This window comes from Mizuhopecten yessoensis, unplaced genomic scaffold (genome assembly GCF_002113885.1).
Source record: "Mizuhopecten yessoensis strain PY_sf001 unplaced genomic scaffold, ASM211388v2 scaffold8679, whole genome shotgun sequence".
Lineage (NCBI taxonomy): Eukaryota > Metazoa > Mollusca > Bivalvia > Pectinida > Pectinidae > Mizuhopecten > Mizuhopecten yessoensis.
The window spans coordinates 63300-79064 of record NW_018407667.1 but is presented as its reverse complement, the minus strand read 5'-3'; the positions used below and the strand labels follow the sequence as shown (position 1 = coordinate 79064).

Here is a 15765-nt window from a genome sequence, read left to right as displayed (position 1 = left end):
CGGACATAAAATTAAAAAACAAAACAGACAAGCAAAACAAAGTTCTAAAACTACAGGCTATAACATATAATTATACTTGCATCACAGAAGGCAAACAACTTTCACCGGATAATACAAATCGGTAATGTGAAATATATTAATTTCAATTTGTTACATATTATGTCAGTGAAGCTATTCTTATGACCGTCTATGCAACCATTTTGGAGAAAACAAAAAAAAAGTGTTTTCAGCTGTTCAGAGGCTGGAGTGGCAGCAAACATTTTGAAACATCAGTTTGTTTTCGATCGGTTCAATTAATTTTAAGAAATCGGAAAGGTTCAATTGTTTAACATCCATGTGAAAAGAATGAAAGAAACAAAAGAATATCGAAGTGTCAACAAAATCCGAACTTAAAATACATATCGCTAGAGCAAAATATGAACAAACGGGAGATTTACATGGAGGCTAACAGACAATGACCAGAAGGTAAGAGTCTTTTGCTGCATTGATGACACCCGCCATGCAAATATATGTCGAATCCATGCAATGTCACGTTCTCACATCGATAAATCGAAAATTGTGCACAAATGATCCACTGGATATGCCCATTTTCCGAATTTCTTTTCTCCTCGGGATGACCACTGTTATCTTCCCCACATTCGGTTGGCTTTAATGTCACAATATGTTTTGTGCATTCCACCGGTCCAGTCCTGAATCGAGGTTAGGGGGCCAAAGAGGCTCGTACATGTATGACTAGGTATTCAACAAAGTATGTCAAGGTCGATGTATCTATTTGATTCGTCACTCATGCATATATAACACTTAAGTGTACATACGCTTATAGCATAGCCGGATCAAAGTCGAATTGATATTACCATCTTGTAAGTATATACCTCTATGTGAATACGCCTCACTGGTCATTTCACTGATGAGGCTGATAGAGCACATAACACACGGTACTAAACTCTTTTGAAACTAAAGGATGCACTTTTTTAATGAAGCACTGCAACAGTCCTCTTTAATTTGCTTATTTAGTCCGCTTACTTGCCCCGACATGGGCCAACGTTTTGATATATTAAAACTCTTACTTTTCTTTCGGAATTATGTTCCATACCAAAGTTTAGTCAAAGTTGTTCTAAAAACTATTGTGCAATACCCAATGTATATTCGTGTATCAGTGGTCGTCTTAAGGAGAATAAAGGGGAAAAAATCCCCAAAAATTGGCCTATCCAGTAAATCATCTGTACATAATTTATACGCAAGAAAAACAAATACCTTTAGATAGTTTTCAATGTAAAAAGGTAGTGAAACGGAACTTTAATCATATTTATCATGTCACTTAAAGAATGCAAAAATCAAAACGTACTTATATTATTACCAATAATGTGTAAAGATGTAATTTGTAATGTGGTCACATATGGTCAGTTGCTATATACCATCAGAAAGGTTGTTAGAAATGTCATTTAACAGAGGAAGTAGAAGTGTTCATTTAGACATATGATGCATTAAATGCACGTTTGTCATGAACATCCTAACAATCGGTGTAGAGAGCAATGAAGCTGCGAATTTGTTTTTTTTAAAGAAATAATTGTTTGAATATGAATGTCATGCCAATCCATTATATTATAAAATCGGTCGTACACCGCCATGTAACACCCCCTTTGTTTAGGTATCCATATACCATTGAATCATACCGTCAGTACATTCAGTTTTTGTACGCATATTTAACTATATTAACAATTTCAAATTAGTCGTACACAAACAAATGTATCTTCAAATGTTTTAATAAGTATAGCGCAGATAACGAAATTGGAAAGAAAAACACTCGTCGATACTGACAAATCAACCCATTCAAACATAAAGCAACTATCCCAAAAATTTACAAAGATAGTTCTAGGTGAACTAGTCATCCAAGAGGAGATTCATTCTTTTCTATTGTGACATATTATTTCTGTGTGTGTGTTACGTTCTTTTTTTCTGTTTTTTTTAGTATACTTGGCAATATCTTATGTTTTACTAGCGGCACATCAAAGTGATAATTTGTAGATGTGTTAACAACCTCACACAATACAATTTGAAATGGTTGTCTTCACAAATTACACTGCGTGTATCAATCTTAAGATAGAATAAATAAAGATGAAAGTTGTCGACATCAAACGTAAACGTAGGATCAGGGATGTAAGACGTTCTTTTGCGTCCAGAATGAATCTTTATCAGAGTTGTGCTATTTAATAGTTGGCAAACTGTAGAATGTTTTCTCACAAAATAAGGTTGCAATGGTCATATAGTAAAATAAAAAGACCGGTAGAGACATTGTATAAACAATTTAAAGCATTGAGTCTCACAATTATAGAAATATCATAAACAATCGACATGTAATTTAAGAGTAATGTTGTGATCCGATGATCACGAAAGAAATATAGTCTCGAAAAAAAAGTAGTTATTATTGAAACCGATTAACGACGTTTATACAAAATAAAAGGTTTCTTCATAAGAACACCTGGAGCTAGTATAACATCAAAAGTGTTCAGTTTAGCTAATCGTTTCCAGTTGCTTTAAACCTATTTCAATTGATCAGCATCGGATAATTGCATCAATGAAGAAAAAAGCGTGTAGCCCTTTAAATACTTGTTAATACACATATACATTTTGTCTTTAGATCCACCGACTAACCCAGCCATAGTGACCGGTAATAGTGATCCTGTGTATGATGGTGACGACATTGAACTCCGATGTAGTATAAGGGGAGGTAACCCACTAGCCAGTCTGACATGGACATGTCCAGGTCGTAGCGTTACCTCTACAACAGCAAACACAGCAGACACGGCAGTCTCTGTACTAAGGATACGTCTGACACCTTTATATAACGGAGCCAATTGTACATGTGTAGCTACTCATCCAGCACAGGGCTTCATGACATCCCACACCGAGGTCTTCAACGTCTACTGTAAGTTTACTGTGGTAGTTATTGTGTTTATATAACTATTGATCATCAGGTCTTACACTAAGGTCATTAACGTCTACTGTAAGTCTACTGTGGTAGTTGTTGTGTTTATATAACTATTGATCATCAGGTCTCACACCAAAGTCTCCCACGTCTACTGTAAGTCTACTGTGGTAGTTGTTGTGTTTATATAACTATTGATCATCAGGTCTCACACCAAGGTCTTCCACGTCTACTGTAAGTCTATTGTGGTCGTTGTTGTGTTTATATAACTATTGATCATCAGGTCTCACACCAAGGTCTCCCACGTCTACTGTAAGTCTACTGTGGTAGTTGTTGTGTTTATATAACTATTGGCCATCAGGTCTCATACCGAGGTTTTCAATGTCTACTGTAAGTCTACTGTGGTAGTTTTTGTGTTTATATAACTATTGATCATCTTGTCTCGCACCGAGGTCTTCAACGTCTACTGTAAGTCTAGTGTAGTAGTTATTGTGTTAATATAACTATTGATCATCAGGTCTCATACCGATGGCCCAAATGTCAAATATAAGTATACTGTGGTAGTCATTGTCCTTTTGTGTGAAGTGCTTTTAAGGTGTGACGGGTTATTATTACACCAGGGTTCACAAAGCACAATGTCCTTCCCAGAGTTTACTTGATATTCTTATCTAGAGAAATTTTAATATATTTTTGAATAAATTTTTTTCCCTTTTCATTTATTTTTTAATATATTACGATTTTTTATAAAAAGGCCAAGTGTTAGTATAATTGATAATTCGACATTTGGTTAATTCTTAAACCAATCGCTTCTTTTGAGACACAGGCTACAAATAATTCTAAAGTTCCAGTCAAACTGTCACGGTGTAACACCCAGGATCAACACGGATTACCCTGGCTTCTATACTGACTCGCTACGGATACCCAGAGTTGTCCCAAGTTTGCACCACCGTAGCTCACCGGGGCTATATACCGACAAAGTATGGTTCGAGGTTAAAGGAGTAATTGGTGAAAGTGTCTGGTACATCTTTGTTTTGATTAAGAAACAGGAATGTCGTTTTAAAATTTAACAAAAAATGTGAATTTGGGTCATCTGTTTCCCTTTTTTAAAATGTCAAACACTTCAACGTAATATAACCTGGAATCCCCCTCTTTTCTATCTCATTTATGTATTAGTTCGTTGAATTAGAAGCGACCTGATCAAATAGTGACAAACTATGACTATTTTATGTAACGCGGTTTAAAAAGTTGTTCGATATGACAATATACAACCATTTTGCAGTGTATATGCATAACAAAGTTGTTAATAACATTAAATAATTACTTCGTTTTTCTCCTGAAATTGTTTTGAGATTTCATGTTTGATTCATAACTGACCATACGCATTCAATTTTAAGTTTTGTACAATTGAGTTCTGCATTATGTCAGAGCAGCTAATTATCAAACGAATTCTATTATTGGAATAATAAAACCTTCAGGACTGTGTTTTGGAGGCTCACATAATAAATATAAACCGTATTTTTTTCCTTGTTTGTGCGTAAATAAATACCTGTATTACCTGCCTGAACAGATGCCCCTCGTATCCATGCCCTGACGGTGACTGACACGTTCCCCTGGCTGGCCAGAGATACTTATGTAGGCCGTCTGAGCTGTGACACTACAGCCGGTAACCCGCCTACCACACGGTACACGTGGTACAGGGACGGTACACCGGTCAGTTCCCAGACATCACAGACGCTCCCCTTTGACCCACCTACCAGCAGTGATGGCGGACGGTTGTACAGGTGTAGGGCTGAAAACGACTTCACCGACGCCAAAGGATCGGCTCCGGAGTTGGACATAACATTAGATGTACAATGTAGGTTAACTTGAATTATGACATAATGCTGATGTGTTTGCTACCATCATTTTATTTCCTTGTACGACTGACATGCTGTCTAGACAACCTTACGCGACAAAATAAAGTCCTATCTGCAAATATTTGAAAAGAATGTAAAACCTTATTATTACATTCCTTTAATTACTTATTTTGATAAAGTAGGTTCTTTGGTGAATATTTTAACAAAGTATGCGAAATTATTTTCATTATTTAATTATTTAATAACCGCCTTCATATTAACTCAGATAGTTACGCGTTGTTGATAAGCTTCGACTGTAAATGGTGGGGAGTGGGGGAAATGTTGTTGCGTCACCACTTATCCTGATGATCACCTATGCAAGTTATACGTAATCACTATCACTGTCAGAGAAGACCTTAGTTCTATCATAATTTCTGCCCATCGCCTAGCCTAACTTTGTACTTGGAGACGCTGTTTGTATTTCACATGAGCTTCCTTCGAACAAACAGTTAAAATTGCTAACCTTCATAGTCTGCTGACTTCCTTAACATGAAAGCTAACTGTGGAATTAAACGTTGTATTTTTCCAAGATTTTTTTACCTAATAGGTAACATACCTGGTTATGTTGGACAGTACAATCGGCACATGTCTCAGATGGATCTCGAGGCCTGCATATCGTTACGCTAATCTCACTTTGAACATATGGCCCACCTGTACTTTTTTCTCATGGTAGTTTGTTATCAGTGTTAAATTGGTCAAATTAACAAAAGTGACATTGTTCACTAGTAAACAAAATCGCTTTTTTAGAATGAATCATTTTCAATATTTCACCGGTACCAATGTAATATACAGGTTTTTTCTTAGAAAAGAAGGGATTACAAAGGAATATGTACGCTGCGCCATTCAGGATGGATCCGAAAAACAAAATTGCTATTAGGTAGGCATCTTAGATTTTGCATCTGAAGTTACGTATCATTCTTCTTCTTACTCGTATAAAAGGATCATTAAGAAACTGCGTGATGTCCCAGTCCATTATTCTGCTAGTTCGGAATTTTGATGAATAATAAAAAATACTAAATTATAGCTATTTCGGATAGAGTTTTTACGCTACATAGCATGTCTCACCTTGAGGTTGATCGGAAATTACACAAAATTTCCGCAAGGCAGACATTGTTTTTTTCATGAAATATTTGTTACAGGTTACGCATGGTCCTCTCGTTATGATTATATACATACTGCAATTCGATATGGATACAGAATGTTAATTGTCTCTCAGATTGTCATCTTGGATTTTGCAAATGACGTTTGTTACCGCTATTTCTCAGAAAATCAGGGATCGTGTCCATAGTTTTGTCTACTTCTCACTCGGTCGAATTTAAATATCCACAATGAACACAAGTTAATCTTGCATTTTGTATGATAGTTACACGAAGAATCACTGTAACACCATTTTAAGTACACATCGAGGTTCACAAGGGAACTGTGTATGAATGAAATCATTGGTTGATACATTTTCAGATCAGATCCTGTCTTTTCCTTGAATATTATTTTCAATTTCATTAAAAACGCTAGATGCATACAAACAGAGAACAACATCAACGCTTTATGACTTTACAACTGAAACAATTTAAAATAACTTCGAAATTGCATTGCAGGCCCAATATCGATTACGTATGCAGGTCACGGTACACGTGCGACCGCAGGTACTGTTGGGTATTGTATAATGCCGTACAGCAATCAGCACAACAATACTTACCGATTCAACGTATTTCCCTAGGCGTGTGTCCTGCCAATGTATTTTACCATATACAATATCTTAACTGTTGAAAGTTATCCGCCGGCGCTAGGATGCGCTGAAATTTTGGAATTGAACCTAGTTTTATTAATATTTTCCTAATCACTACAAAATGTGTTCTGTAATCAGAATTGTTAGGTAGTTTTTCTATTGTATGAAGTCCCCAAAACGAAATTTGCTGACTGATTGCTTTTACCTCTTTTTTTTCTTGTTCTTCCTTCGTTAGTTTCCCCTTACGTTTTCTCTGAAACTACGTAATGGATTCCGATGAAACCTTTGACGAGTGTTGGAACACGCGCGAAATTTGCAAACCTACTACGCTTTTGTCACTGTGTATCGTTTTGCAGACTTTCGCAAGTGCCACTGTTACAATTAAAACTTCTTTATTCATTCTCACCTTTTTTTTTCGTTCTAACGTCATCGGACGTGACTTATCACTTGGATAAACTTTAAATGTTCAATGATCAAAACAGATTTTGTGTTAGTCAATATTGCAGTTTTGTTATTATACTTTATTTTATTTTATAGTAAGCACGCATAACTATATAAAATAGACATCATCATATAATTGATTTATTTGCCATATCCGATATTTATTTATTGTATCCCTTATTTTATGTATATATATTTTAATAAAAAAAAAATACAAGCGGGGTTTTAAGGTCTTACACATGTAGGTTTACTTATCAAACTGCATCGATTATATTTGCTCCTTATATATAGATTTCTGTGAATAATGGCAGTGGTGACAGACAAACTTTAATTGCATCACATCGATTTCAGAGATACAAATTGCATCCATCGAAAATTGCATCAAATACATACAGACAAGTTGTAGGCTAAGTATGTTTTACACCAAACCTCAACAACAGCTTTAACATATGTTAGCGGACAACTTTGCTCGTTAGTCCCAAACAGGTTTTCCGGAAAGGGGAGGGTGTTAAGATTTGCGTCCGTTTGAGATCCATCCGTTACACAAGTTTGTCCGAATATTTCTTCTATACTATCTCACCTGGAGTATTTGGATAGAGGAGTATCATGCACAAACAGTAGGTCACCTATGATTTGACATCAACTTTTGAAAAAGGTTTGTCTGTGACATGTTTTCTATGATATTTCACCTCGAGTAAGCAGATTTGGTATGCAAGTTGACCGTTTATCTGTCAAGTCTACACCATTTAATCTGGATTTGGTATGCAATTATGTCTTGGGTAGTGAAGTACAGAGAGCAGGAAGTATGGCACTGTAAATCATATTCTGATATATCTTGAGAAAGGGTTAATAAAGATATCATTATCGATGGAAGACTATGCAATACCTTGCAATAATTTTGCCTCGTTAGATATATATTTTTATTTACAGATGCTCCAGTTATAACACTCTCGGCGTGTCCAGAAACAGTTAACGAGACAGACAACTACCGGTGTACCTGTACAGCTGTAGGTAACCCCAACCCTACTGTTACCTGGTATCCTCGGGATTCGTCGACCAACAACATTCTGGACTTACCATCTATCAACAGGAACAAGGCCGGGCGGTACACATGTAATGCCACGTCATCATCTCAGAAGTTTGGGTCGCTATATACCCAGTCCGACCTCAACCTTGTGGTACAGTGTGAGTATTGTCCTGGTGCTATTACATGTTCATACTAGGATAAGTTAACAGGTATAATACATGCATAACTTGTCGTTTCATTGCTAAATGAGTATATATAATCATCAGATGGACTGTCGGATAGCGACCAAAGGCCTAATCGAGTAGATTATTTCGAAACCTGTGTTGTAAGATTGCTAATCAAACGGCGAAATATATCAGGGAAATCATTTCTACAATTAAAATTAAAATGAAATATTGTTTTGATCCCAACTAATATACCATGATCCCATAAGTTTCCCTGGTATCAATTTAGTCGTTACGAATAATTACATGTAACTGTTACAGACTTGACTAAGTGCCTTTAACTATTGTTTACACAATGATATTTTTGTACCCAAACTAAATATAATGATTCACCTACGACCGATTGGTAATTTCAGGTCCACATTGATTACGACACTTGTCAATAAAAGCATACTGTATGTAACGTCAAAAGGCTTACGGAAACCAATATATCTTCGTTTACAACAACATATTCACATTTGCATGGCATTGTCACTATATAGCCTCTTTAAAAGCTGTGTCGTTGATTGGACTTTAATTACCATGCATCACGAGACACAATTCTTAGCGTATTAATACAACACTGACCGGAACTACAATATCCAATATAAATACACATGACGGCTGCTGAAATATCGCTGGGCATTGTGAGATTTGACAATGTCATTGTAAATTGATATGCAAAATAAAAAGTAAAATAAAAAACACTTTTATTACAACGAAAGCAAGACCAAGGTCTGCAATATCGTACAAAATGCACATCGGTTGAAATCACCAATGCCGGCAATGGAAACAATTTTAACGCTCATGCAATTTATCAGGAATATCGTCTGTTACACTGCGCTGATCAACAGGGGTTCGTTACAAATGTCTTAAAAACACATATTCTATAGACCTACTGATACATATGTTACAGACCTACTGATATGAGTCACAGCACACATAAACATTTCAGACATTTGTAACGAACCTGTGCTCCGTCGCAAGATCACTCACTTCATACGCTATTAGTTTCACGCGTCTCGCATCCACCATTCCTCAGTTTCTGACGACATGTCAAATAACGAGGATGTTATAGAATCTACCGACTGTTGTCAGGTTCCCATACAATCAACAAATACATTCACGCCTGGATTCTTCACAAAATGAGCAAAGAGAAAAGTTCGAATTAACTTCCAAAAATAACTCCCTCGTGGAGGAAAAGGTCGGATTTCACTGTATTTGTCCATGCGCGAAATTTGTTCCGGGGGAAAATCGAAACAATTTCAAATCTAACTTTCAGCTCAGAGTTCTATTGATAAACTTAATTTACCCTATAGACATATCATACGCAATTGTATTGATACTGAATTGTGGAATAAAATTGAAGTGTTTGTTAATATTTCGAAGTACTACTTTGTTTGCCAATCAGCACGCGACAATACGCTGTTCAAACTATTGAACGAAATTGTGTGAACTGTTGATAAGGCGGGAATTTTAAATTTGAATATGAATTATAGGTTAAAAAAGAGCATAAGAGGCAGAGAAAACGTAAATATAAGTATTGAACTGTTTTGTATGGTATTTATGTTGCGCGCATTATGTTGTTTGCTTGCAAAGCTGTGTCATTCAAATAGATCATACATACCATACAAAAACAGTTCAATGCTTAAATATGCACATGAAAATGCTTAGCAAATTCACATGTCCAAACAAATGAGATAAACACCCTCTCTGCAATATAGGATCCTGATCATAAACATGTAGACTTGTTTGCAGATGCCCCGGATGTAGAGTTGTTAGTGCAAAACGCCACGGAACACGATACACATTTAGTGATGACATGTAATGCGGCAGGTGTTCCAAACATTTACACTTACGGTGCTTGGACACATATGTACGGCATAATTCTCGTCAGGACCCTCACTGGTGACGTCACGACTGACGGCAGGACCCTCACACTGGCCAGCGTTTCATATCAGGACAGTGGAACTTACGCCTGTCAAGTACAGAACTCTATCAGGGGGAGGGACGGCCAGCTGATACAGACAGAAACGGCTGTCTTTGATGTCAAAGGTAAAACTCACATAGGACATTATCATAACACAGTATGATACATTCAATAATGCAATTGTACTCAAAAACTAAAAATATGTGGAAAAAAAAAATAAAAAAAAATGTCTCTATGTTTAGGAAGCCCAAAACTACTTGAGGGTGGATCGATTGATATTGCGAACAAGGGCCAACCTTTTCGTAAGTCACTGGTATTCATCAGCAACCCTCCTCCAACAGACATGTACATCAGTAGGGAAGAGCGTCTCTCATCCACACAGAATCTTACGATCACATTTACAACAGAGAGCGTGTCCGACATTTTCTACGGCAAGATTCTAACACGTCCCGGATACAAAGTAAATTTGTATTTCCCGACATTCCAAATCCATCAGATGGGAAACTATAGTCTAACTGTCATCAACCCGATATACCCACATTTTGTATTTCACTTTACTATCTTAATTATAGGTAAGTAGTTATCACTCTCTTTAACGATTTTTCAAATTGATAAAATGGTTAATGAAGTTTCATTTTCGTTAAATTCAAATGACTATGGACCTGTCAAAACTACAGGAAGTGTAGTTATTTATATTTTCCCGTGAAAATCCAATGATAGAAAAATATAGCTATTTTTATCGATTGTCTTACCTTCGTCCTATAGCCATTAGCGTATTGGTGATATCCGATGCGGAAATACTTAAATACACCATGTTTCGTGTGCGTTTTCAACTTAAAATAGAAATCTCCTTAATTCAATGTGTTTACTATCTATTTCAATATAAGCCTTCTCAACTTGCTTAAACCTGATAATGACGTATGCATTTCCTTTTCCTAATTGTTTTTACACTTTGTTGTTATTACGTTAGATGTCCCAGACACACCGACTGACCTGGTCGTTGACCAGATAACAGCGAGTTCTGCCGTAGTGTCATGGAAACCGGGTAATAATCGAGGCCGAGAGGACCAGCAGATCCATGTTTGGTTACTACAGCAGTCGTCAACCACGTGGGCCATTATAGATGTCACTGAAGAAACTCCAAGCGTACAACTCACAAACTTGATTCCTTCTACGACTTACACAGTTATACTATTCGCAACAAATGAAAAGGGCAGTAGTAAAAATTCAACAATGCGATTCACCACTTATCAACGAGGTGAATTTAACACTTATTTAGCAAATGTGTGTTATAAACATAATAAACCAAAAATCTTGTTTGAATTCAAAAACGGAAAAAATAAATTGTGTTTAGCTCACTCACATATTATTTTGACCCCTGCGTCATATATTGCACGATCACTTACTACTCAAATACAAGACTTCAATCGACATCAATACTTAACTTACTTGCATATCACATAATTCCATACTCAATTAACTCCCTTGTAAGGAATTATGGCGATTTCCGAAGGGTTGTTAATCAGAGATATTTCCCTCCGATTATAACGCATATGTATACAAATATATCAAGAATTATCATATATATGAAGGTAATCGCAATGCGAGCAAACTATATTATTACCAAAAAAATAAATTACCTTTAAAATTCTTGTAAAATAGTTTTCAAAATTTCGAAACAGTTTATTTCGTTGTTTCTCCGAAGGACCGGTAGAGACATCGCGTCCTCTAGGGTTTTTGATAAAAAACATAAAAATACTGAATAAGCATCTAGCGTCCACCTGGGTTTGTACTTGATTAATACTTAGTTTTAATAGTTCAGCAATACATACTTATCTTATCTTGTTGTCCACCCAGTAGGTACTGAAACAGTTGCCAAAGCTCTTTTTAAACAGAAAATCCGTCCAAAAGCTAATTATTATTTTGATGATTCTGACGTAAGTAATTCGGACAGTATTTTCGCTTTACTACTCTAGTGGCCAAATTCCTACTGAATTAAATTGGCTGGTTGCTTCAACTGATCAAATAGACGAATCGAAACAAAACAGGGTTTCGAACATTTTAGTTCTATTTCACACTATAGGAATTAGGAAATCATCCATTAAAACAGTAACGATGAGTAAGGTTTGCAGCACATAGTATCAGTATATAATAAAAGCAACACCCCAGAAATATCTACAACGGCGCTATTTCCTCGTGAGATCTGAGTCATCAGATACATGTACATACTGGTATATGGATAATGATATTGCCTATTTACTACACACTCATTACATGTAAGCATACATATTAAAGTATAAGTTTAACTAAAGCTCTTAGATATTAGTTACACGCATAAGCGCTCAAATGTCTTCCCAGCAAGCAAGACTCTTAGTGGTACAGTTTTAGTAGTTTGAAGCACCCTACATTACTATTTTACAGTCCTTCATTGGTACCTGATGATTGTATCAGGGTACATATACCTGAACGACTCAGCATATTGCACTGCATGACAACAACTGTAATATCACCTGTACGAAGTTATCCATAGCACGCTAAATATACACAGAACTTGTATATATATATATTGTCAATATTCTAAGATTTTAAGTAGAACATTTATGATTGATGTATGCACTATGTATATATAATAATCCGGTTAACAGACAGACCAATTTATGTATTTTGTACGATCTTTGAATTGCATTTTGTATGGTGTTATTTCAGTTTGTGATGACACCTGTCCAATGTACGTTACCTCCATTGTTCTTACCTGTGTCTCCGTTATCATACTGCTCATCAACCTAGGGATTGGTGTGTTTATGACAAGTACGTATACACCAACGCCGCCATTAACTATTTATTTTCAATTAAGTTTATTTGTTTTCTGAAACAAGATATATGTCTGTTGTGATGATCATTCTGATAATCTGATATTGTTATGATAGTATCACACTGTGTTGACCTTTAATGTTCCCTTTCATGATATTTGTTTTGGCAGGATTTGGACATCTTCCATTTATGTAAGTAAAAGGGGTACATTTGATTCATTCAATTTATACGTAATTGATAATACTATTGCGTAAAATAGCGCAGCATTTGTTGTTACCTGTTTTGTCCTTTTCATCATAACTGCCTACTTTTTCATATGACGAATATACGGTAGTTATTTTATAATCATAATATAAAGTAGGTATGCTATCACCGTAACATAGATTTATAAACATTTTATAATAGTGCTATATTTATGTAATGTTTCATAGGTGATGTTAAAACTTATCTGTTATCAAGGAAACGACGGATGAACAGCACCAATACGTCCCCCAAACCGTTCGCCAGCATCGAGGATTCCGAACACGGTATGTGTTACAATAATATCAGTAACTGTAGCTTGAATCTTTAAGCGATTAATTATACATGACTCTCAATGGTAACGTTTAGTTCTTAATTGGAATGTATATAAGAGTATTATTATAACAGGGAAAAAATATTCGTATAACAGTGTTCATCATAATAATGGTACTGTTAACTTTGTTTCAATTGATATTTTACAGCAATGGCAGGAATAACATCTGATCAGGAACGGTAATTATCTATTTTCTAAAAATAACATTTAAAGTCATACCTCGTAAATGCGGATAACTCATTAATGCACTGATGAATTCATTATAAATGACGTTTGCCTATAACAGAAAATTGAATTTATTCGGTTTTGTTATTTTTCAACTTGTTTCTAAACATAATTGTGTTGATATTGATTGTATCGGATTGCTTTTGTCCAAACTCAGTGTTATATGTATACATAACTAATCGAAACATACAATTCGGTAGTCAAACTTTTAAATAAATTCAATTAAAAAGTGATATTCCGAATCTGAAACATAAATTTTCACAAATTATTGTAAAAAAAAAAAAAAAAATGGAAATAACTACCGCATTTATACACAGTAGTAAGATGTATCAATGTGACCTGTAAACATTCAATCAGAACGGAGGGATATGGCTTAACTAGCATTTTTCACTTGACATATACTTTAAATGTATTTCTGTATAATTTGCTAAAATGAGATCATGTACGTATAAATATAACTAGGAAACTAAATTGATTACGACAATGCAATCAATTATATGGGGATTGTCTATTGCAGAGGTCTGTATACTGAATTGGATGCAACAGACTTTGCAGCACAAAACGTGTACGACTCAGCGAGACCTGCACACGGTATGCTTTGTATTCCTAATTATAATAATACTAATAATAGACATTCTTTATTTAGGATATATACATGTTTAGCCCTGGGCTAATCTTCCACATGATCCCCCTGTTAGTAAAATGCATGTGTTAATTAGTTATTACATTATAGATAAATATATCTTAATGAAAAAATAGCATAACATATATTGTATCATAATTTTCTAAGACACGATCACCTTAAAACTATTATCACAGCTGTCTTATATTAAGAATATCACAGAATGCACAATTATGCAAAGTCGTTTCATCAATTAAATGTCACATGCCTAATTTACATATATGTTAACATAGCAAAAACTTAAAAAAAATGACCTAGTTATACGCTAATGTTGCATACTTTAAAACAAAAATGGTTCACTTCATTAAAAAAGCTACTTTTATAATGTATGAATATGTTTGACAACTTTCTGTTTTAAATTGTTAAATGTATTGACATTCTTTAATTCTTTTGGAAGTACAGTCCAAAGTTGAATACTAGCAATCCAAAAAAAAGTGTTTGGGATAAAACGTTGTTCCATGTTTGGAAAACAAATATTATTTGCATCCAAAAACCTACAACTTCCTGTTTGGACAATCCTAGCTAGACAAAAACTGTCTGCTAAGTAATTTGGTACTAATCCATTTAGACATTTAAAAAACATACATACTATTCTAAATTTCAATTTCAACCAAGTAGCACTGGCTATATCACCTCAATACTTTGTTTCGTCAAAGTTTTTGAATGATCTATATAACATATTAGTATGTGCAAAATTTGAACGTACAATGCCCACAGGGTAGTTGTCACTAAGAACATTTTTCACTACCTTTACCACCATAATAAATTCCGGTGCCGACACGTATACATTATCAATCAGTGTCTCTGTATCAGCAGTACGACGGGTTGGTTCATTTACCATTTGATGCATTTGTAGGTTTTCCATTAGGTCACTGAGATCACAAGTGTTGTCTTATAATACATTTATTTTTTAATCACCAATTAAAATAAGTTATTTGCTCTCATTTTGACATGACCCGAGACAAGTTTCAAATTTGTCCATCTAAAACTTTGCATCATAGTTTGGGGGATTCAGTTATTCAAGTTACAGAAACATTATCCTGAAAACAAAGCAAAGGAAGCTTAGAAAAACTCTAGCAACTCAATCAGAAATGAGTTTGTATTGTGAATTGATCAGGATGATACAATTAAGAAATATCAACCTATGTTCGTTTGTTATGGTTAAACATATAACAAAGATAACAAAACTTTGGAAGATTGATTCAGGAAGTCCGCTAAGCCTCATTAAATTAGTTTATCGCTGTTGTCGAATCTCAAGCTACATATATCACCATAATACACACATATTGTAATCATATCTATTTGACAAAGTAAAATGTAATGCA

The 15765-nt window shown here is 35.1% G+C and overlaps 1 protein-coding gene and 1 long non-coding RNA gene across 2 annotated transcripts in view; both read left to right on the top strand.

Moving 5' to 3' along the window:
• Positions 1 to 12063, top strand: part of LOC110456334 (hemicentin-2-like) — a 28530-nt gene extending 16467 nt beyond the window's left edge. The window contains exons 3-9 of the mRNA XM_021507010.1: positions 2639 to 2926; positions 4494 to 4781; positions 7919 to 8173; positions 9977 to 10273; positions 10391 to 10720; positions 11119 to 11406; positions 12044 to 12063. Of these exons, the coding sequence (XP_021362685.1) occupies positions 2639 to 2926; positions 4494 to 4781; positions 7919 to 8173; positions 9977 to 10273; positions 10391 to 10720; positions 11119 to 11406; positions 12044 to 12063 (1766 nt within the window). The remainder of the gene's footprint in view (positions 1 to 2638; positions 2927 to 4493; positions 4782 to 7918; positions 8174 to 9976; positions 10274 to 10390; positions 10721 to 11118; positions 11407 to 12043) is intronic.
• An 806-nt stretch (positions 12064 to 12869) lies between these two features.
• LOC110456331 lies at positions 12870 to 13712 on the top strand. Its single transcript, XR_002463577.1, has 4 exons — positions 12870 to 12956; positions 13129 to 13150; positions 13419 to 13486; positions 13682 to 13712. It is a non-coding gene; the product is annotated as an uncharacterized LOC110456331 (long non-coding RNA).
• Positions 13713 to 15765: the final 2053 nt, after the last annotated feature.